The sequence below is a fragment of the Rattus rattus genome, chromosome 9 (genome assembly GCF_011064425.1).
Source record: "Rattus rattus isolate New Zealand chromosome 9, Rrattus_CSIRO_v1, whole genome shotgun sequence".
NCBI lineage: Eukaryota > Metazoa > Chordata > Mammalia > Rodentia > Muridae > Rattus > Rattus rattus.
In genome coordinates, this window is record NC_046162.1 from 95,408,825 (window position 1) to 95,430,748 (window position 21,924).

General features: G+C 47.1%; 1 protein-coding gene across 3 annotated transcripts in view; it reads right to left on the minus strand.

The window, feature by feature from the left end:
- Positions 1-12,715: 12,715 nt before the first annotated feature.
- The window catches only part of Gosr1 (golgi SNAP receptor complex member 1), a 35,807-nt gene continuing 26,598 nt past the window's right edge, over positions 12,716-21,924 (minus strand). For all 3 annotated transcript variants that reach the window (XM_032912090.1, XM_032912089.1, XM_032912091.1), the window contains 2 exons: positions 19,168-19,250; positions 12,716-16,351 (listed from right to left, as the gene is read on the minus strand). In XM_032912090.1, coding sequence (XP_032767981.1) covers positions 16,227-16,351; positions 19,168-19,250 — 208 coding nt within the window. In that variant the 3' untranslated portion in view covers positions 12,716-16,226. The remainder of the gene's footprint in view (positions 16,352-19,167; positions 19,251-21,924) is intronic.

The window sequence follows — 21,924 nt, forward strand, 5'->3', positions numbered from 1 at the left end:
GAACCATCTCTCTAGCCCTTAAATGTTTGTTGTTTTTTTTTTTAAGATAAGGTCTTCTACTCTCCTGCCTCAGCCTCCTGAGAGCTGGGATTCCAGGCTTGTACCAGCAAAACCTTGTTCCCAACTTTAGTGAGAAGCCTTAGTGCTCTCATCCCTGGGTTCCTGCTTGTATCCGGAGCAGCGTGGACCTCCAGGCCCAATGGGTGGCCCCCAATGGTCCATTCACATCAGGGGCAGAGTCCTGGCTGCCCAAGGCAGTCCCTGAGGAACTTGTGACGCAGTGAGTGGCACTCCAGGGTCCTCTGCTCTGCCTCTCTTGCCCAGAGGCTTCTCCCCAGGCAGATGATGGGGAAGCCGGCCCTGGAGGCTCATCCTCTAATTGGCATGTGGTCCTTCAGGGGAAGGAAGGAGTCTCCTTGGAGTCTTCTCCCTGATGGGAGGAAGGATTCAGTGCACAGACATCAAGGATCTCCCAGGCTAGAGGCATGGCAGGCATGTGGTTGGACGGCGATGAACTGATCCTCCCTCAAACACAGGGAGGAGGAGTGGGTGGGCATGGGGAGTCAATAATCCTTCAGTCAGTCAGAGCATTCCATCCAGGAGCTCTGATTTTCTTTATTTTATATTTTTCATTTATCTATCTATCTATTTATTTATTTGTGTTGTTGTTGTTGTTGTTGTTGTTGTTGCTGTTGTTGTGTGCATTTGGGTGAGTGTGGTGTGTTGTAGACGTGGAGGCCAGAGGATGACTTGTAAGGCTCAGTTTTCTCCTTCCACTATGTGGGTCTTGGGAGTTAAACTGTCCTAAGTCTTGGCAGCAAGCCCCATCACTCCCTGAGCTCTCTCACAGGCTCCCTGATTTTCTTTGAGAGTCACATATAGCAGGTGTGGTGACATAAACCTTTAATCCCAGAACTCAGGAGGCAGAGTGGATCTCTGAGTTCAAGGCCAGTCTGAAACTTTTTGTTTGGTTTGTTTTTGAAAATAGGGTTTCTCCCTATTTAGTCCTGGCTATCCTGGAAACTAGCTCTGTAGACCGGAATGGCCTTGAGGCCAGAGTCTGCCTCTGTCTCCAGAGCGCTGGGATTAAAGGCTTGCACCATCATTGCCCGGCTAAGACAAACAACTTTTAATGAGAATATACTGCGTATGTTCATATACCTTTCATTTGAGCCTGTCTTAGTTTAATTAGGGTTTTATTGCTATGAAGAGACACAATGACCAAGGCATCTTTTATAAAGAACAACATATAATAGGGGGTGGCTTGAAGTTTCAGAGGTTCAGTCCGCTATCATCAAGACAAGAAGAATGTCAGTGTCCAGGCAGGCACGGTGCTGGAGAAGGAGATGAGAGTTCTACATCTTGATCTGAACGCAGGCAGCTGTTATCTACTGAACACCTCTAATTAGTTTAAATAAGTTATGTAGTCTCATCGCTTTTGGCAGCATTCAGATCGAATCCAGGACCATGTCGGTGTATGTGGGGCAAGCATTCTACCATCGTGCTGGATTCCCCACCGCCAACCATGTCTTCTGTTTGACTTTGTCTGTCTTGAGAAAGCATTTCACTCTGTGGCCCAGACTATCCTAGAACTATGTAGACCAGGCTGGCCTTGAATTCACAGAAATCTGCCGGCCTCTGCCTTCCAAGTGCTGGAGTCAAAGACATGTGCTAACATGCCTGGCCCTGGCATTCAAGGGCTTCCAGTTTGTCCCCATTGTCACCTGCACTCAGTGCTTATCTCTTTTGTGAGCAGCCATCCTGAGTGTGAGCTGTAAGCTCATGGTTTTATGTCCCGCCCATTGTCCCCAGTGACAGGAAGGATATTAAGAGACTGGGCGTGAACACTGTCAGACAGACAACAAGCTCAGCCAATGAAAGGCAATGAAGTATTAACAAGCTCTAAGGAAATGAGGAAAGCCATGTGTGTGGAGTGTAAGTGGGCAAATCGCAGAAGGTGTGCTCTCACTGACACAAACAAGGATACAGGAAGGTCTTCTAGGGACCTGAGATGCTCTGAAATGTATGTAAGACTGCAAAGAACCAAGAAATAGCCCAGACAACCCCAAGGAAGATGAAGACAGCTGTAGGATCTATATCCGCACATGTTAAGATGCATCATAAAATTTTAGTAATTATGATAGTATGCTACTGACTCAAAAATAGAAAAATAGGCCAGTGGCAAAGACGGAACCGTCTAGAAGGAGACCAGTATACAGCCGGTTACTGGAGTCGCAGCACAGTGGGTGGGCCAGTGCAGGTGACAGATCAGGGTTCTCAGCTAGGAAAGTCAATCTTGCCTCCTGCCTCACACCATACACAGAAATCAACTGCAGGAAAATTACACACCTAACCATGGAAAACAAAACAGTACAGCTTCTGGAAGAAACCACTGGGGCAAGCTGGAGCTGGAATGTTCACTCATTGATGGTCAAACGGAGATTGGAACAGCCACTTAAAAATTATGTTTAATAACCGGGCAGTGGTGATGAACACCTTTGATCCCAGCACTAGGGAGGCAGAGGCAGAGGCAGAGGCAGAGGCAGAGGCAGGGGCAGGGGCAGAGGCAGAGAGGCAGAGGCAGAGGCAGAGAGACAGAGAGGCAGAGAGGCAGAGAGGGGGAGGCAGGGGCAGAGAGGCAGAGAGAGAGGCAGAGAGAGAGGCAGAGAGGCAGAGAGGCAGAGAGAGGGGGGAGGGAGAGAGGCAGAGGCAGAGAGGCAGAGGAGAGGCAGAGAGGCAGAGGCAGAGGCAGAGGCAGAGCAGAGGCAGAGGCAGAGGCAGAGAGGCAGAGAGGCAGAGGCAGAGAGGCAGAGAGGCAGAGGCAGAGAGGCAGAGAGGCAGAGAGAGAGAGAGAGAGAGAGGCAGAGGCAGAGAGAGAGGCAGAGGCATCTTTGTGAGTTTGTGTTCAGCCTGGTCTACAGAGCAAGTTGTAGAACAGCCAGAGCTACATAGTGAGACCCTGTCTCGAAAGAAAGAAAGATAGAAAGTTAGAAAGAAAGAGAAAACCAAAAGCCTGTGTAATACCATATCCTGAGGCTGGACATTTACATAATGCTTCTCTAGACAGTTTGGAGCATCAGGGCTTCTAAGAGTTCTGATCTGAGAGTAAAAGGCAGCCTAAGCTCGGCAGGGTGGCTCATACCCTAAATTCAGCACTTGGGAGGCAGAGGTAGGAGTATTGCTACAAACTTGAGCCCAGCCTTCCCTCTCTTCTCTGTCTCTCTCTCTCTGTCGTCTCTGTCTCTGTCTCTCTCTGTGTCTCTCCCTGTCTCCTCCCCTCCCCTCCCTCTCTCTTATATAAACATATACAGCAAGCAACCAAAAAACCAACCAACCAATCAATAAAGTTCCCAGACTCCCGATCCCCCTGCCTCCATTTCCCAGGTGCTAAGATTCCAGGCACACGTGGTGCTGGCTAGAACTCAGAGCTTCACGTGCGTTAAGCACGCTGTTAAGAGTTACCTGTTGGGGTTGGGGATTTAGCTCAGCGGTAGAGCGCTTGCCTAGCAAGCGCAAGGCCCTGGGTTCGGTCCCCAGCTCCGAAAAAAAGAAAAGGGAAAAAGAAAAAAAAGAGTTACCTGTTGTCTTTTATTTTTATTTATCTATTTTTGTGACAGGCCTCACTATGTAGCACAGGTTGGGCTTGAACTGACAGCAGCCCTGGTGGTTTTGAGTCGAAAAGGAGCCTATCCCTTTAAAGTGCTACTGTAACAAAGATCCCTTGTCTGACTGATTAATTAACCAGTTGATTAATTAACCAGTTGATTAATCGACATGGTCTTGCCGTGCAGTGGCGATTCAATTCGAATTCACTGTATGGCCTAGGCTGTTCTTGAACTCAAGACAAGCTTGCTGCTTCCGCCTCCCAGGCGCTGGGATTACAAAATGAGGCATCACATCTGGCTTTCTGGTCTACTTTAAAGGGGGGCGGGGCTCGCTCATCTTCCCATTTGGGGGTCCTTCTCCTTGGCCTTTGTCAGTATATCCTCAAGTTCAAAAATAATAGCTTAACATTCATCAGTGAACTGGGGAGTGCCCCTCAGTCCGATTCATCAGACAGACAGACAAGTACGAGGGAGGAGTGTGCAGAGTGATCTGCTTTTGGGACTTTTAAAAGGAAAAGCCAATGTGGCTTACTTGTTTATAATGGGCGAAAACTTGGCAAGTGTAGTTTAAGAGTCAGGGGTAATAGATTTGAAAAATTAATCGGGTTCAGCCATCTGCAGAAGGAAACTCAGTGTAGCTTTTGCAAAAACATGACGCAGATGAAGAATTAATGACTCAGAAAGTCGTGGGCACCAAGTTAGAGGAAGAAACTGGCCACAGGGCAGTTGCAGCCAGGGATTCTCAGTGGCCGAGAGCTCACCTAGCGTGTTGAGTCACTCCCTGAGTTTGATACTCAGCACTGGACAGGGGAGAGGGGAGGAGAAGGAGGGGGGAAGGGTACTGTTTTTATGACGACACAATCCAGTTCTGTAAAAGAAGGGGACAGTTGGAGAGATGACTCAATGGTAAGGAATGCTGGATGCTGCCAGGCAGTGGTGGCATCCGTCTTTAATCTCAGCGCTTGGGAGTCAGAGGCAGGGAGAGCGCTGTGAGCTTGAGGCCAATCTGGTCTACAGGGCTAGTTTCGGGACAGCCAGAGCTACACAGAAAAATCCTCTCTCAAAACTCAGCAGAGCTGGCCCTGTCCCTCACCTGCCGCAGCACTCAGGAGAGTGGGCCCGGAACCTCCCCTGGGTCGCAGGGTAGAGCTGGCCCTGGTTGCGGGGAGGGGAAATGGTTGTGGGTGAGTCTACTAGGGATGGGAGAGCAGGAGAGGTGACCCAGCCTCTCACCTGCTGAAGCACTCCACTTTGCTTGGTGCACAGTAGAGCTGGCCCCAAGGGCCTGAGAACCAGAGAGCTGGTTCTGCCCCTTGCTGGCTGTGGCATTGGGTGGGCCGGCCGAAGCAGGACTAGTGACCGCTCTGGTGGTGTGGAGGCGGGAGGGCTGGCCGGCTGACCAGCTCAGATGCCTCTTAGGCCCACATCCAGGGCTTTGAATTGGTCCACCCCAACACTACCCCATGGATGAAGGCTGGGACTCGTGAAGCGGGACAACAGACTATCCAAGAGGACTGCAGTGGGAATCTAGTATTGCTAGTATAGCAGAAGCCCGAAGCCTCGTGCCAGACCAACTCATCCAATGAACTTTTGCAAGCCAAGAAGTGTAGACAAAAGAGTAGACTGTGGGACACACTGTGTCAGTACAGTTTCCGCAATGAGATTATTTTTTTTCTCTGTCAGGGGAAGTTACAAGAGTGGGGGTGGGTATGAGGGGAGGGGGAGATGCATGGGATTGGGGTGCATGATGTGAAATTCACGAAGAACCACTAAAAAGTTAAAAAAAAAAAAACAAACAAGCAAAACAAACAAAACAAAGCAAACAGCACTGACTGCTCTCCCAGAGGAATCAGTCGGTTCCCAGCACTCACATGGCAACTCATACCCTTCTGTGACCCCAGTTCCCAGAGACCCAGTGCCTTCTCCTGGCTTCTGTGTGCACCAGGCATGCACTTGTACACAGGCCAAATGCTGGTCCACATAAAGTAAATTGAAACTTAAAAGGTGGTGACAGCCATTACGAAGTGTTTGGAAATATGTCTTTGCTATGGTTTTTAAATTTTTTCTGTTCATCGCGTGTACTCTGCCATGAATAAACATTATTTTTTGGTGAGGAAAAATGTAAGTTTAAAATAGGAGTTGGAGAGTGGTGTAGGCTTTAAGAGCTTGTCATTCTCAACAGATTACAGGAAGCTTTTGGCTGAGGCTAAATTTCATCCTTGACTCAATGTTGGCCATAGAGCCACACGGCTCTGTTTCCGAAAGAACTTCTTTCAGAACAGCACTTCCTCAGAGCTGTACATGAATTTGACAGAATTCCTTCTAGGGAGCTGGAGATGTACAATTGGGAGAGGGTCTGCCTGGGCTTCAGGAGGCCCTGGGTTCGAGCCCCGGCACCGCATAAACAGGACTTGGTGGGGCACACCTGCAACCCCAGGGTCAGAGTCAAGGCTTTAGAGTGAGCTCCAAGTCAGCCTGTCTCAAGGGAAAAAGGACTCAGTCTAGAAGATGAATTTTAATTTATGTGAAACTTTTATGAACTAATTAATGGCTTGGATCAAAGAGCAGGGGCAGAATAGAGTCACAAGGAGGTCAAAGATGAGAAAACATTCCTTGTCAATTCTTGCCTGCTTTCTCCTCCTCCTCCTCCTCCTCCTCCTCCTCCTTCTCTCCCCCCCCTCCTTGCTCTCTCTGTGTCTCTCTGTGTCTCTCCCCCCCCGCTCTGGTTTTTGAGACAGGGTTTCTCTGTGTAGCCCTGGCTGTACTGGACTCACTTTGTAGACCAGGCTGGCCTGGAACTCACAGAGATCCGCTCTGCCTCTGCCTCCTGAGCGCTGCTCCTTTGTTTTCTTAAAAGACTATGCTGATTTTGGATTAGGTGCTTGCCTATTCCGGGGTTTCTCACACCCAGTTCTGTCACCTCTGAGATTCTGCATCATGCCCCAGGCAGGAAGCAGAAGGAAAACAACCCAACCTTTCATTTTATTATTTTAAAGTCAAAGCAAACCGGATCTCTGCATTTTCAGAGATCGCCCTCAGCGGGAACAGCATTCCCTTCAGTATAAATACCGCGTCCTGCTTAGAGGAATCCTAGCCCAGACGTCTGCCAACTGTGCACTACCATAAATGATTGAAAACAATCGGATGTAAGATGCTCACGGTTCCATTAACGGCTCTGTGCTCCAATTTTCTACCAGGGACGATTCTGAAGCGCTCTTGGCTAAGCAGGCAGCCTCTATACATCCATTAAGAGCCACGCCTTCAATACTGATGTTTTGAAAGCAGTCTATTTCTTTTTATAAAATATAATTTAGAGAGAGAGAGAGAGAGAGAGAGAGAGAGAGAGAGAGAGAGAGAGAGAGAGAGAGAGAGTGCTCAGCGGTAAAGAACAGTTGCTCTTGCACTGGACCTGAATTCAGTTCCCAGTACCCATGTGGTGGCCCACAACCCTCTGTAACTCCAATTCCAGGGATGTGACGCCCTCTTCTGGCATCTGCAGGCACTGCAGGAGCATGATGCACAGAAACAAATGCAGGCAAGACACCCATACACAAAATAAAAACATTTAAAGTTACAAAATATATAATTTAGGTTATTAAAAAACACTGTCAGTCTGGTGGTGGTGGTGCACATCTTCAATCCCTGCACTCTGGAGTCAGAAGCAGGCAGATCTCTGAGTTTGAGGCCAGCCTGGTCTATAGATCAAGTTCCAGGACAGCCAGGGCTACACAGAGAAGCCTGTCCTATAAAAACAAACCAAACAAGCCAGAACAAGCTCTCTGTGTTATATGTGGAATCAAGTCCTCCTGTCTTTCTGTGATCTCCAGTTTGTCATTCTTTTCTCCCAGGCCACTTTGCAAACCATTTTCTTGAATATCTTTCTTAATATTCTACACACAAAAAAATTTTATGAAAATAAGTAAAATACAACAGTCAAGCGGGCAGTGGTGATGCATGCCTTTAATCTCAGCACTTAGGAGGCAGGGACTGGCAGATCTTTGTGAGTTCAAGGCCAGCCTGGTCTACATCCTTAAATAGTTAATTTTTGCAAAAAAAAAAAAAAAAAAAAAAAGTATAAACTGGTGAAGACTCTCAACAGCCATACAAACAGGCAAATGCAAACAGAGGCATAGTGGGCTATCCTGATGCACCTCACCCAACACAGTGGGCTATCCTGATGCACCTCACCCAACACAGTGGGCTATCCTGATGCATCTCACCCAATGTCTCAAATTTAACATTAGACCAAACACTGATGAGGATGAGGGTAAACTGGAGCTCCCTGTGTGAAATGGTGCAGGCTGGAGAGCAGCTGGGGATTTTCTTGGTCGCATGTTTGCCACCATCACCCAGATGTCCCATTCGGTCATGTATCACAGCAGAGGAAGTTAGTGTCCCTGAGCCCCACTGTCATGGTGGCAGCTTCCCATGTAATGGCCCCAGCCTGGGAACAAGCTGACACAATGGCAAGTAAGATTCTGAGATGTCTGTGACGTGTCTTCTCACATCTACAAGACCAAGTCTTAAGAGTGGGAACACTTGAACAATGGCTCTATTCATTTGTGACCTTGAAAGATGACCTGTGATGACTCCTTTACCCTCACACACCCAAGCCTGACCTGTGTGAAATGGAAGAGGATGCTCTCCATGGAGAGTCCTGCTGGCGGTCACTCTGCTTCCAAAGTATCACTGGCAACGGGACGTCTTGAGCCAGCTGTGGATGGTCAGGACGCCATGTTTATCTGACTGCTAGACAAGAGCACTGAAGGGCAGGTCTGAGAGGAGACCGTCGCTACTGGAGAGGAAGGGGGGGGTGTCAGTCTCCAAGGTGTGTTGTACTTTGGGGTACGGCTGGATCCTTCTGTTTCTTTCTCCCTTTCTCATATTTATTGAGCACAGACTAATGTTCACCGTCCTGAGGAATAGAAAGATGGCTTAGGACATCTCTTTCTCTTGAGGTGATCACTGTCCCAAGTGGGAGACAGCGCAGCACCCAGTGAATAGCACAGGATGGGACTGAGTGCTATGTTGGGGGATGGGTCCAGGGAACAGAAAGGAAATCAAAAAGTTGGGGGAGGGGCAGGCCAGGGAGCCTTCTGTGAATGGCTATCAAGGTGTGTCAATATTGGTGTCTCCTAGCCATTGCTCATATACTGAGATTAGACCCATCAACATGATGGTTTTAAGAGGCGAGAGCTTTTGGGCAGTTAGTCAGGAGGACGGGGACCCCACAAGCAGTATCCTTGTGAGAACAGACAGGAAGCTCGCTCTCCCTGCCAGGTGAGGGCACAGTGGTCTTCAGCGGGCTGGAAGGTGGCTCCTCTCTCTTGAAATTCCCATCCTTTAGAAATGTGAGAAATTGTTTAACCCAGTTCATGGTAATTTGTTATAACAGCTGAAAATGAGACACAAAGGCTTTGAAATTGAGCAGAAATTCACATATCAAAAAACAAATCACTTCTAAATGACTGCATAATTTTCTCCCATTTAGAGCATCCCTATTCTCCCTAGGTGAAACCCAGTGCCCATTAAGCACTTGTGTCTTATGAGTGGTTCTTCAAACAAGATGCATTTCACTGGCAGGCTTGGGAAAAACATGCTGGAACCAAGGATACTGAGATGTCTGTCTTACTGTGAAGGAAGAGAGAACGGGGCGGGACAGAGAGCAGGACAAGGGCAGTGGAGATGACACATGACACCTGTCATGAAGAGCAGGGCTGGGGGGCAGACCTGAGCCACACGAGGAATCTCATCCCTGGGAGACTGTGAGCTTCCACATGAACATACCTCGTATGGACCTGACGTCTGCCCCAAATCGTCAGGGCCGCTCTGCACAGCCCGAGAAGCAAAGGCAAGCAGGTTCAAAGAACGGGGCAGAGTAACTTTGAGTTGAGGCCCTGGCATAGAGACCGAGCACCAGAGACCAGGCAGCTTCTGCTTAGAAACTCAGTCAGGCCAATGGCAGCTACTGCTCTGTAGGTGCTGGGGGAGAGCTGAGAAGTGGAACACAACCTTTAATCTTACATTGTCCCCTCTTCTGCAGGAGAAAGCAACCCCACTTAACAAAACAAAACAAAAACAAACAAACAAAAAACAAAGCACTTCAGGGTTAGCTCTGGTCAAACTAGCTGCCCTTCCAGCCCCATTACAGCCATCTTCAGGAGTTCAGCGCTCACAGACGATCCTCAGAGCTGGGCTTCTTGACAGCTGTTGCTTCCTCATAGAGGGAGAGGGGTGGGGAGGGTTGTGGGACCCTCACCAGGGTATCCAGCCTCCCCTCCCAACCAGTATGTATGCAATTCTTGGAGTGTGGCTAGAGTGGATAGGCCGAGAGGAGTCACTATCCACACTGTGTGTGGATCTTCCAGCATGGCTGCCTCAGGGCCACCCCCACTCCTGCTCATAAACGCTTACTCATTGCTCTGCAAACGAGTCCGATCAAGTTCTCAGTTCTCCAGAGTGAACTTCCGTGGAATCCTACCTGCGTTTGACTTTGGCGTCCAGAAGGAGGGGTACACATTGTCTTCGGTCTCTCCCAGGGAAGGGATTTTAGTGACATTTGGCATGGAGCTGGCGGGAACCCACAAAACTGAGGGTGAGTTTGGGAAGTGGTACCCTTGACAGAGGGAATGATACAGACAACGGAAGTGATGTTTGCAGAGGACAATTTGGCATGGTCCATCCCTGTACGGCTTGTAGTGGGGGTAGTGGCAGGCCACTTGGGTGGGGGATGTAGATGTGGGGAGTCCCTGGGTGGCAGCCTTCTTCCCAATGGTGTGGAGCGGCACAGATATTTGATGGGTGGGGTCCACCCCAAGAATATGGAGATTTTTTTAGAACAGTCAAAGATCTAGAGCAGACAGGACAAGCCCTGGCAGTGGCATGGTGCATTGAGGAGAGACTGCTGCAGAGGTAGCCTGGCTGCTGCTGTGGATAGTAAAGGTCTATCCGAGGCAGAGGTGGCTAAGCCATACACAGACATCAGATACCTATAGGATAGATATTAGACAGTGTCTGATCTGGCTGGAAGATTGGGTAAAAGAGGATGAAATGAAGGTTTGGCTTACTGTGACTCAGGACTCAGAGCAAAGGGTAAAAAGAGACCTTCAGATCTGTGTTATCTGGATTAATGAACCCTCCCAAGGCCCCTCAAACCTGGAACCCATGGGAAGAGGGGAGTAGCAGAGGTGAATGGCCCTCAGGACGAGCCTTTGGTACAGAGAAAGGGAAAACCTAGAGCTGGCCAGGAAGACCAGGGCTACAAGAGGGTTCGAGAGGGCACAGGAAAGCTGCAGTGACCTAAGCTTTTCCTCTGCTGTCACTGCAGTCCACCAGATTTCACAAGCAAAAGCAACTCACAGATGGGACCTTTTCGTCAAGTACTTGGTTAATGGCATGCCTTTGAAATAAAAAGGCTATAAAATCCTAAATGATTACTTCGAAGCAAAACCGGTGATTTTTATTTTCATTTCTTAATCTGGCAGCTAGAGTTAAAGATTTTGTAAAACTAGTGGTTAAGATTTGACTTCACTGAGCCCTCAAGAGCAGGGGACACAGCTCAGTGGTAGAATAGTTGTCTAACATGCACAGAATCCTGGGTTCTATCCCAGCCAGGGAAAACAAGCTCACGAGACTCAAATCCTTTTACAGCTCACTCAATGGCTGAGCAAAGTTCCAGCTTTGTTTCCAATCTGTGAAATGGAAAGGCTATGCACGGGAAGCTTTGCATGGGAACATGCACATACTCGTGGGCACACAGTGGGTTATAAGGTCAGGATCCTGAGGAAGCGGCAACTGTTGGTCCAGGGGGAATGGTTACTCGTTGTGGTTTGCCCAGAAGTTATCTGTATTTTGATGCTAATTCCACTGCCCCAAGGACAGCTGCCAAGTCCCTACTCAGAACTCAGGTGACTTCACCAGAACCTCCCCATTGAATTTGTAAAGTACAGGTGGGGGGCAGGTACAGGATAGAAAGAGGCCTGTCATTGGAGGAGAAGGAAGGATGAGCGGGAGAGAAGTTTGAAGGAAGAGGAGGAGACAGGAGAGAGGAGAGAAGAGGGGGAGAGGGGCAGAGAAGCCGTGGCAGGACAAGATGGCAGGTGATGTTAAGATTCTGCTCTGTGTATTTACAGGTTGTTATTAATGTTCTCAAGGGATGGATGGTACCGGGCTTTGTATGTTTAAGTGGGCGATTATATCTTACCAATTGGATCTATGATTATTTTGTTGTGTGTTCTTTTATGTGAGGGTCTGAGTGTAGGAAAGTGTGCGGCTGGGATGTGTTTCCGCCCGGATATCTAGCAGATATATTGGGGCACCGCGGTGCGGACCTAGCGAGGTAAAAGACAACTATACTCTTTTATTTTTATATTTTTACAACAACAGTTACGTGCTGAGGAAGTGAGGAGAATCCGATCAGACAGTGGAGTGTGGGCTTCTGCAGGGACCAGGGTTTCTCTCCATTAGTCTTGCAGGTACGTAACTAGGACATTAAAACATTAGTGCGGTTTACGAGGCCGAGCTTACCTGTCTACATGGATGGCACATATTATACTGTTAGATTTCGTGGTGCCTTGTGCACGCTTAGTAAGTGCTCTACTACTGAGCTACGGGCAGCCCGGACGGTGTTATCTAAGAGACAGAAGACGTTAAGAATGTCTGGTTCAGGGCCTAGAAATGAGGTGTTTTCATGTTCTGGAGAATCAAGTTCAAAAAGCCATTTAAGGAGAATGAGGACATAGTTTCTGGCTAAAATACACATTTTCATTATGACCTCTGACATTTTGTGCTAAGGACATCCTTCTTTAAAAACAAATGTGTGTGGGTGCTTTACCTGTGTGTATGTCTGTATCATGTATATTCCTGGCACCCGGAAGCCAGAAGAGGGCATGACACAGTTGTGAGCTACAATGTAGGTGCTGGGAATTGAACCCAGGCCCTCTGGAAGAGTAGCTGGTCAGTCCTCTTAACCACCAGGCCATTTCTTCAACTCCCCTCCCTCATTTTTTGAGTCCAAACACCACCCGACTGTGGAGAAATCCTTGCAGAAATGACGTCACAATCCCAGAGGGGCTCAAGTTATCTTGCTGGAACAGATAACCACAGACATGGCTATTTAGATATTTAATTTATTAAATTATATAACAAAGTTTCTTCTATACAGTCAGAAAATGCACATTTAGATGAGAACAAAAATTAAGTAAAAATACAATATTGGTTCCAAGATGCTAGTTTAAAAGCAAAAAATTAGAAAGTGCATTTGGAAAAGAATAGATTTAAAAAAATCTGTATTGGCATTTTTCACGAGGAATCACCTTCCATCGGAATAAAGTATGATCAGAACTGATTTCCCCCATCACTAAGAGCTACTAGGGTGTATAAATATTTTGGTACTACAATTTTAGATCAGATTGAAAAAAAAAATTCTTTAAGCCATGGCTCAGCTTTCCCAGGTTCTCACCAGACCATCATGCTTAGACCTTGTTTCATGTCCCTGGTCCCCTGAGAAAGGGGCATGTGGACACACAAGGGAATGAGCGAGTTTGGGACCGCAGTGGGAAATGTTACATCTTTTTGGAGTTCAGGCCAAATAATGCCCTCTACCATGACATGAGAACAGTGGACAATCCGTCATTCGAGGTTTGTTTGCCACAAATGATATGGGTGTGGTCATGTATCCCAACCACTGAATATTACAAGTTCAAAAGCTCAATGAAGTTCCAAAACTCTTATCTAGTTAATGACAGATCTGTATTAGAAGTTGGAAGGCTGGACCCATTCTTAAAAGCAACCCCCTCAGGATGAGAGCGTCAGCAGTAAGACAGGACAGTGATGTGGTGAAGGCCAAGGTGTGGTGCCTCATCTCCACAGGGCAGCCTTCCACTCACACATCCACGCCCAGCAGAGAAGCACCCCGCTATCTGGTTCCGGGTACAAAAGTGTCATCAAGAGCAGCTCTTCCTCACCTGTCCCCACTTCTGATCTGAGTACCAGGAAGAAGCAAAAAGACATTCTCAATAACAGTAAATGTTGGTATCAAGGAGAAGGGAAAAACAAAAGATTACCAGGGTAGGAGGCAGAGGCTCCTTCTGCAACGGCTTGTGGATCTCAGTAACAAAGTGCCTCAGTCACTGAGACACAGAGGTGAAATTTACCGAGTAAAGCCAGGGTTGGCAGTATACATCAGGTAGCAGTTCAAGGGGCTCAGGAAGCTGAGGCAGGAGTTCAAGGCCAGCCAGGGCTAAACAGTGAGATGCTCTCAAGCCAGGGCAGACAAACACATTTGGAACTTTTCTGCTGTTTCTTTCCATTTCTCGTATCTTTTAGCAAAGTGGGAAGTTTTGAACAGTTACTACTAAAAAAATTTTTTTTAAAAAAAAATTCTGTAAAAACTATGGCTACAGGAGCAACAGTTCCTTGGGATCACAAATAAAAAAATCCTCTTACCTCAGGCTCTGATAAGAACTTCTTCACTGCCAACGCCCAAGCCTGATAACTGGGTAAGCCCAAGATGGGAGAAACGAACTTGAAAAAAAAATATTGACTATCATAAAACTGAAGTTCAAATTGGCAACCACAGGTCCTGTAGAGGGCGGAACCAGAAATGGCGGAATGGGAGGGGGAGGAGCAGTCTTCCCTCTAGAGTACCACAATGGGAGGTCAGACTCCTGTCTCCAGCATCTACAGCTAGCCTTCCCTGAAAGAACTGATTTACTCTCAAAAAGAAAACAAGCAACATAATCCTACTGTTCATCTGAGTGCAGCCTCCTGGGCGGCCGTCTGCTGCCAGCAGCTGTGCTGTGGCGGTCGGCAGTGGGGCAGGGCCATGTCCTAGCTCCCGTTCACTCATCAGCTAGAGTGAACGAAGCACATAATCAAACCAGGAGAAAAGACTGGCTGTATATTTAAATAAATAACTTTATTTATGATACTTCAGATTTTATATATGCCCACTATATAACAACCAAAGTCCCATAAAGTCCTGCTGAGGCACAACTGCCAATCAAGGCCCTTTGAAAAAAATCAAAGATAATGAAATGTCAGGGAAGAGAAGTTCTATTCTCTCTAAAAGAGAATTTAACAAACGAACTTCCCTGATTCTTTAAGGTCCATAGAGGGAAATTTAATTTCCTTTTAAGGGCATGCCCAGTCAACAAGCCGATTAACCCATATTTAGAAAAATAAACCCCATAATTAAGAAAAATATATCAAATGCCTTTCATACCCAGAATGTACTAACACTTCAATAGCAGAATATCAAACCTGTCAGTCAGTCTCAGACTGGGTGTCAGTCTATCCAGGAGCAAGCAGTAAGTGTATCAAGTTGGCCCAGAGGCACCATCCCGCACCACAGAATGGTGAAGTGCTACGCTCTAATATCCTCTCACTGCCCGTGGACGATGTGCTAGAGGACATTCCAGGGGGACCAGAAGCCTTCTCTCTTGGTGAGCACACGTGTTGGAGTCTTTAACATATCTGCTAGTTGAGTAAGACAAGTTACCGATTTACAGATTCTGAGAAATGGCTAACCTTGAAAAGCATTCACAATTCTGTCACTGTCCAAAGTAAGATAGGTGCAGGTAGGAGTCACCGGCCCCTTCAGTAGTCATCCTGTGGCCTGGGAGTAGGAAGAAGCCTAACAGAGGAGGAGGGGATAGATCTGCACAGGGCATGAGTACTGTGACATCAGGCGGCAGTGCTAACCCTTGCTCTAGGCTGCACACCACTGACAGATGGGAAGCCCTGGAGAGCCACCCTCACTGTCTTCTCACAGTGGCTCACGAGCAGACCTCACAGAGAACCAAGTCCCTCCTTCAGTTCCTAGTATTAAGCTTCACATGATATGGGACTCGAGGGCCGATGACAGTCACTGACGGGCTATCACTGGAAATGCATTTTTATCAATACAAGCAAATATCAGCCCAAGGGAAGAAATAATAAAGCAATGACCAGCTCCTCTGTAAGGCCTGCCATTCTGATGTGCTGGTGGCAGTAGTTGACCCAGGGCTCACAACTGAAACAGAAAAGAGACACCCTTTCTATAGCACTTTCCATTTCAGACCGCCTCAAACATGAAGCTGGCCTACCAACATCTTACAGAATCCGTGGGAAATGGAATTTTTCTTGACTGCCAAGAGTTAGGGACACAGAATAGAATATGGATCACAGAGTATCAGCAAAGGACAGCTGATTTCTCATCACAAGTGTTAAATAAAAGGACAAGAATTATTTTTATTCACATCCAATCTCGTGGCTGAAAGTGAGGCCATCTTTGGATGTAGAGCCTGGTGCTGTGAGGAGTCCAGCTATGTGGCCCGCTAGTCATCTGGCTTCACCAGTCATTAAAGCCCAGGTTCTCAGCTTCTGCTTGCTTACCTCCTAGGGAGATGCAGCAACTGAAACCTTTTGTTGTTTTTAAAATTAAAAACAGAGTAATATGTATTAGAAAAAGATAGCACAGAAAAACTGTGGCTTCAGCTCAGTCCGACCAGGTCAGAGCCACGGTGCAGTTTAGAATTCATCTGCTGGCAGGCTCATGGCCGGGACGGTCTCTCTCCTTTGCAGGTTCCCCATTCCAAAGCAGGCCGCAGAGGCGGTGGGCAGAGTCCTGGGGTCGACCTCTCAGTGGAATGCATACAGCAGCAACAGGATGGTGCAGATGCCAATGACGCCTCCAAGGATGAGCGAGTCACGCCGCTTCCTAAGGTTGATCCTTTGTATCAGGCTGTTGACGGCGGGAAAGCGGTCTTTGGAAAGCTTGGTTAAGGGCACACTTGAGAAAGGGAGGCCTCATTAATGAGAAGTTACAGGAGTCACACACAGCCATTAGTGCAGTCCTCAAACAGCCAAGGAGGAGAGATCATGGAGGAGGGAGGAGCAACCTGCACCCGGACCTGGGCTGGACTCAGTCCATGCCGTCTGTGAGTCAGTGGAGAAAATAAGAACAGCTGTCAGGATCCACCGCAGCTTCTGGGCTTGGGCATGCGTGGGCTCTGCAGGGCGGGGGCCCAGGCCCCACCCACTTCCTCCTTTCCCTTTTCTGTCCCACGCTCCTCTCCTCAGAGACAGAAGCACCCCAGGAAGGATCCTCCTTGTGTTTAGGCAACTGGGTACAAATGAATTATTTTAAGAAACTTAGATGTACTTTGCAGTGGTCAGCACACTGTAGCAGGGAAATGGGCTAAATGCTACAGCTGCTCTATTTGGGGCACATTAAAAAGAGAGAAATTGCTGTGGCTTACACCTTTAATTCCAGCATTTGGGAGGCAGAGGCAGGTAGATCTCTGTGAATTTGAGGCCAGCCTAGATACAGGGCTAGTTCCAGGACAGTCAGGGGTACACAGAGAAACCCTGTCTTGAAAAAACAAAACCAAAGATTTACACATGCATGCACACACACACACACACACACACACACACACACACACACACACACACACACACACACCCCACTCGCCACTTGTGATTAGGAAGATTTCCATTTTAGACTGGTAACATTCCATCCACATTTTAGTTAGTATGTCAAGCCATTACCACACTCCCTACATGTAGACAAAGCTGTAGCACTGGTAGACACTTCTTTGAAGATACCCTTCTTTGTTGACAGAGACATCACATCAAGTTCAGAAAGACCAATGACCAAGTCCCTCCCTGAGAAATACCAGGCTCTTACAGGGACACATCTGCTTGTGCACTCACCGACTGTACATATTCTATGTACCGTCTGATCCTGACTCTAAAATGTCTTCAGAGTCTAGAACATGCTACTGGCATTAGTGTATTATTGATTAAAAAAAAAAAAGGGACAACTGACGGAGAAACAGTTTTTAAAATCAGGATCAGGACACAAGTGTCGAAGAGACAAACCTTGTACAAATAAAAATTTTCTACAGAAAAAAAATCTTGTCCAAATCAGGGATAAACAGATCCTTTGGTGATATAAGATTGTATCATCTGGGGGCCTGAGAGATGATGGCTTGAAGAGACTCGGCCAGCTCCAGCCTGGTAAACAAGGCTCGGCAGGCTTGCCCTTTTCCCCATGCCCTCTGCCTTGCTAAACCCCACTAGACTACACTCCTGAAGCGAGCCCCCGAGGTCTATTTATTCCCTTATTTGGCCACTTGCTCCTCCTGAGGCTGACTACCAACGTCCAGCTATCAAAGTATTACAATCCAACAATCAAGAGCTCACCTAATTAACACGCCCAATTAAATTAAACACCGCATCCTAACATGGGGTTTCTCATGTTTTACCTTTATAAACCCCCATTTGCCTATTCGTCTCCTCTCTCACCAGAGACATTCCTTTGTTCCACTCCAGGACAAATGCCCCTCCCCCGTCTCCTTGTCCCTCATCCTCTAGCAGAAGAGTATGATTTGATTTCATGGAAAACACACTGGGGGCTGGGAAGATGACTCAGTGGACAGGAGTGCCTGCTATAGAACCACAAGGAACTGAGTCTGCAGAGCTCACATAAAATGTCAGCCCACAGTGCAAGCATCTGTCCTCCTCATGCTCCAATGGGGAGATGGCGGGAGAATCCCTAGAAGCTTAAGGACCAGCTAGTCTGGGGTAAGCAAAGGAACAACAACAGACTCCCTGTCTCACTGTAGGTGGAAGATGAGGACTGGCGTCTGAGCTTGTCCTCTGACTCCCGCATGTGGGCCACAGAAGATGCAATGCACACAAAGATCAGGGGAACTTAAAATGTGAATCTCCAATTTGTCAAACTGCCCTGGCCTGGTGGAGATGAGCCTGGCCACTTTTTTGAGCCTACTTCTTTATCTGCAAAAAAATCAAGAAGTTCTCACTCTCTCCCTTTTACAGGATGAGAGAATGTGGTATGGGTAGGGCAGCACTGTGTAGACTGCTCAGCATGTGTGAGCGATCCGTGGTTTGGGGTGTGTGGTTTTATACTGGACTAACAACATTGACAAAGGATTGAAAAGTGCCAAGCAAAGCCAGGGATCTCCTTCTTCTTAGGCAAACAGGTATCAGGATAAAAGTGCCCTTAACTTGCTATGGACCAGATGATAGTCACTTTTGGAAACCACACGTTCTTGCTCAGTCATTTCGGAAGATCCCCCACCCCTGAGCTTCTTCAACACAATCCTATCTTAAATTAAGAAGCTAACGTTTTAAAGCAGAGGTCACAGCTGACAAGCGGAGCCACATGCAGTCACATCCTACCAACAGGTACAGTACACCTGCAGTGTCCCCGCCCTCCAGGGACCTGCAACTGACGTCCTCCAAAGTGGAAATTAAACCACAGTGTGAGAGGTGTTCAGAACACACGCAGGGAGGACTAGTGTGGAGCCAGAGCTTTTACATTAAAAATAATTTTGTGAATACTTTTATAAAAGAAAATCTCTCTAAAGAAACCTTTGGTGAGCTATTCTCTAGAAATGGTGTTAATATAAGTTTATCACAAAGTAAGGAAGTCCCCACATGATGCAATTGCTAAGGGGCTCTACAACTACCAATTCTGTGACGTGCACCTCTATCCCAATCAAATGGAGAACAAACACAAGCCCTGCATCCCACAACGCTTCATAAAGGATACTGGCCAGAGTGTTCATCTTGCTGTGAATGGACTTGAGCATTCCTCTCTGCGAAGTCATATTCTCTTTTGTTGCCATAGCAATGCTTCAAGAGGGGAGAAAAGAGAAAATTTGAGTGGGCATCAGGGCACTAACTTGTTCAGTTCTTCACATCTCTAAAAGCAAACAGAAAGCTCCAATGAGCAACAGACCCTGGGGTCAGCAGGAAATGGGTTCGAACACCTGCCTAGGCACTGTCTTTTTCTGCCTTAACCTACTGTTACACAGGGAGCCTTGGTATGAGTCATCTCGTGCTTTCTTCAAAGTAACAAATAAAATGAGACACTAAGGACAAATCATTCATTACGAAGCTTCTTCAATGGCTTCAAAAACAACCACTAAAATAATTCTAATCAGCAAAAACTGTTAAGAGGAAAGCAAAGTATTACAACTATTAAAAAAAAGTCACAGCCGTAAGAGAGGGGCCCAATTTACACCCATATTCGGCTAGCTCTCAACAGATGAACGTGTGGGGACCGACAGTTCTAGAAGACTTAGCAGGCAGATCTCAGAGTCCCTAACACGGCTGAGGGGAAGAACTGCTCTTACAGAGCAGGAGGTGCTGACGGCCTGTTGAGAATCTCAGTTGACCTCTGCCGTCCCTCCACGGCTGGGTGTTTTCATGATCTGCCCCAGACAGTGCTTTAGACAGTAACATACAAAACGCAAAGGGGCAGGTTTTGGTAGATATGGTCAAGAATCATTATATTCGTTTGAAGTAGTCAAAAAATAAAAGACTCTAAAATATATTTTAAAAAGAGTCCTAGAAATTGGGGGAAATGGTAGGTAGATACAATTTCCTGGTGTACCTGAGACACATTTTCCTCCATGGAGTGGCCAGAACAAAAGTACTCACTCTGGGAAAGGACTGTCTTAATGTCTTAATCCTTGAAATCCTTGAAAGCTCTAGGGGGGACAGCTGGCCAGAGGGGCTACATAAACCTTCTCAAGCAAGAGACCCACAAGAAAGCCCTGGAGCCTGACAGCGGGGGGCTGTGGAGCTGGGAGTTGGGAGCTGAGGAGAGGGGCTCTTGTGCTTGCAGAGGGACTTAGAGGCCAAGGGGCTTCCAGGCTGGCTACTGGAGAGATGCTCGGCCTCTGGAGGAGACAATCCCTAGGCCATCCATTGATGGTAAGGTGCTGGGCGTTGGGGGAAATCAACACACACTGTATGGGCTGAGCCTCACAGAACGAGCTGCCAGCTGTCTTTATTGATGAGAGATGCTAGAGGAATGACAATTATTCGAGACTTTAATTTCACTATTGAGAAGACAAGGATGTGTAAGGAGACACATAGAAGGATATTTACTTAAGTAATTAAAAAAAAATCCAGCAACAAAAATATCAGAAAGCACCCTATGAATGAAGCCAGTGATCTCAAAGAATGAACACAGAAAGGCTTAAGCTTGGCAAAGGCTGTTTGGAAAAGCCAAGGAGTAGCTGTCTGTCTAAGTGGTCAGGAAATGGAGAGTCCCGACAGACAGACAGGCAACATAAAGGAAGCAGGAGAATGAGACCACCATCCGTGATGCTGCCAAGAGGACCCGGAGAGCTAACTGTGGGCTCTGGCCAAGGCAGGCAAGCCGGCTGTGTTGCTAGAGCACACGCACACTGGTGGTACTGTAAATGGTCAGTTCCTTAAGGAGGGGCAGTGGTGAAGGCCAGGTGAGAGCAATAGAGCCTGGAATTCAGGCCACTGCTAGGAACTGAGGCCTCAGCTTCCCAATGCTGGGAGCATAGGCATTTGCCATGATATCTGGCTCAGCGGATCCTCTGAAAGCACAAGGAAGACACAAAGGCAGCAGAGGAAATGGAAATTGACCAAATTCTGTGTGAAATTACAACAAGGGCCTTGAACAAGCTCCTACTTTAAAACAGGTTTACGGTCTTACAGAAAGTAAGAGAATTCCAGCCTGTAGTGAGGACGATCTCTGAACCATTCAGGCCTCTGGTTTTCGAAGGGGAACCATTATTATCTCAGTGCACTTGACTCACAGTAGATAGGCATTAAAAAATAATTTCCACAAAGCACTTTGTATTCCTTGGAGACTGAATATTACATTAAGTTATTACCTTGTTGAATATGCATGATTTCCAGTACCACACAGTCTATCTAGACATACTTTCCTATCTATCCCATCATCTGGAGTTGAGCTGAGTGAAATGTAGGCTGTTATTTCAAGTTTCAAATACTTAAGAGATAAAATGTAAGCTTCATATACATAATGCTTCAAGAGTGATAAATCATTGATAAGCTTACTGGAACTTCAGATTTCTTACTAGTATTATGAACTAAACATAATTACCTATTTTAAAAATTAATTTGCCTTGTATGTCTGAGTGCATAGGCGTATGCGTGTGTGTGTGTGTGGGGGGGCGTGTGCCCACTCGTGCCACAATGCACACGCAGAGGTCAGAGGATGGCTGTTGGGAGTTGGTTCTCTCCTTCCACCACGTAGGTCTCGAGGATCTGTGGTCAGATTTGGTGGAAGGAAGGTTTGTCCAGCCATCTCACTGTCTCAGAGCAGTGGCTCGGTAGAAATGTTCTGGCCCCTGAGCTCTAAGAGACTCTAATTAGGGGACTGGAGTGCTCAATAGCAGTTGAGGCAAACCCTGTAATTTCTTTTCTGTGGAGAAGGAATTTACTAATCAGTTCCATCTCATGAACCTGTTACGAGATTAAGTGCCCTTACAGAGGAAGGCCACAGCGGAAATGCATT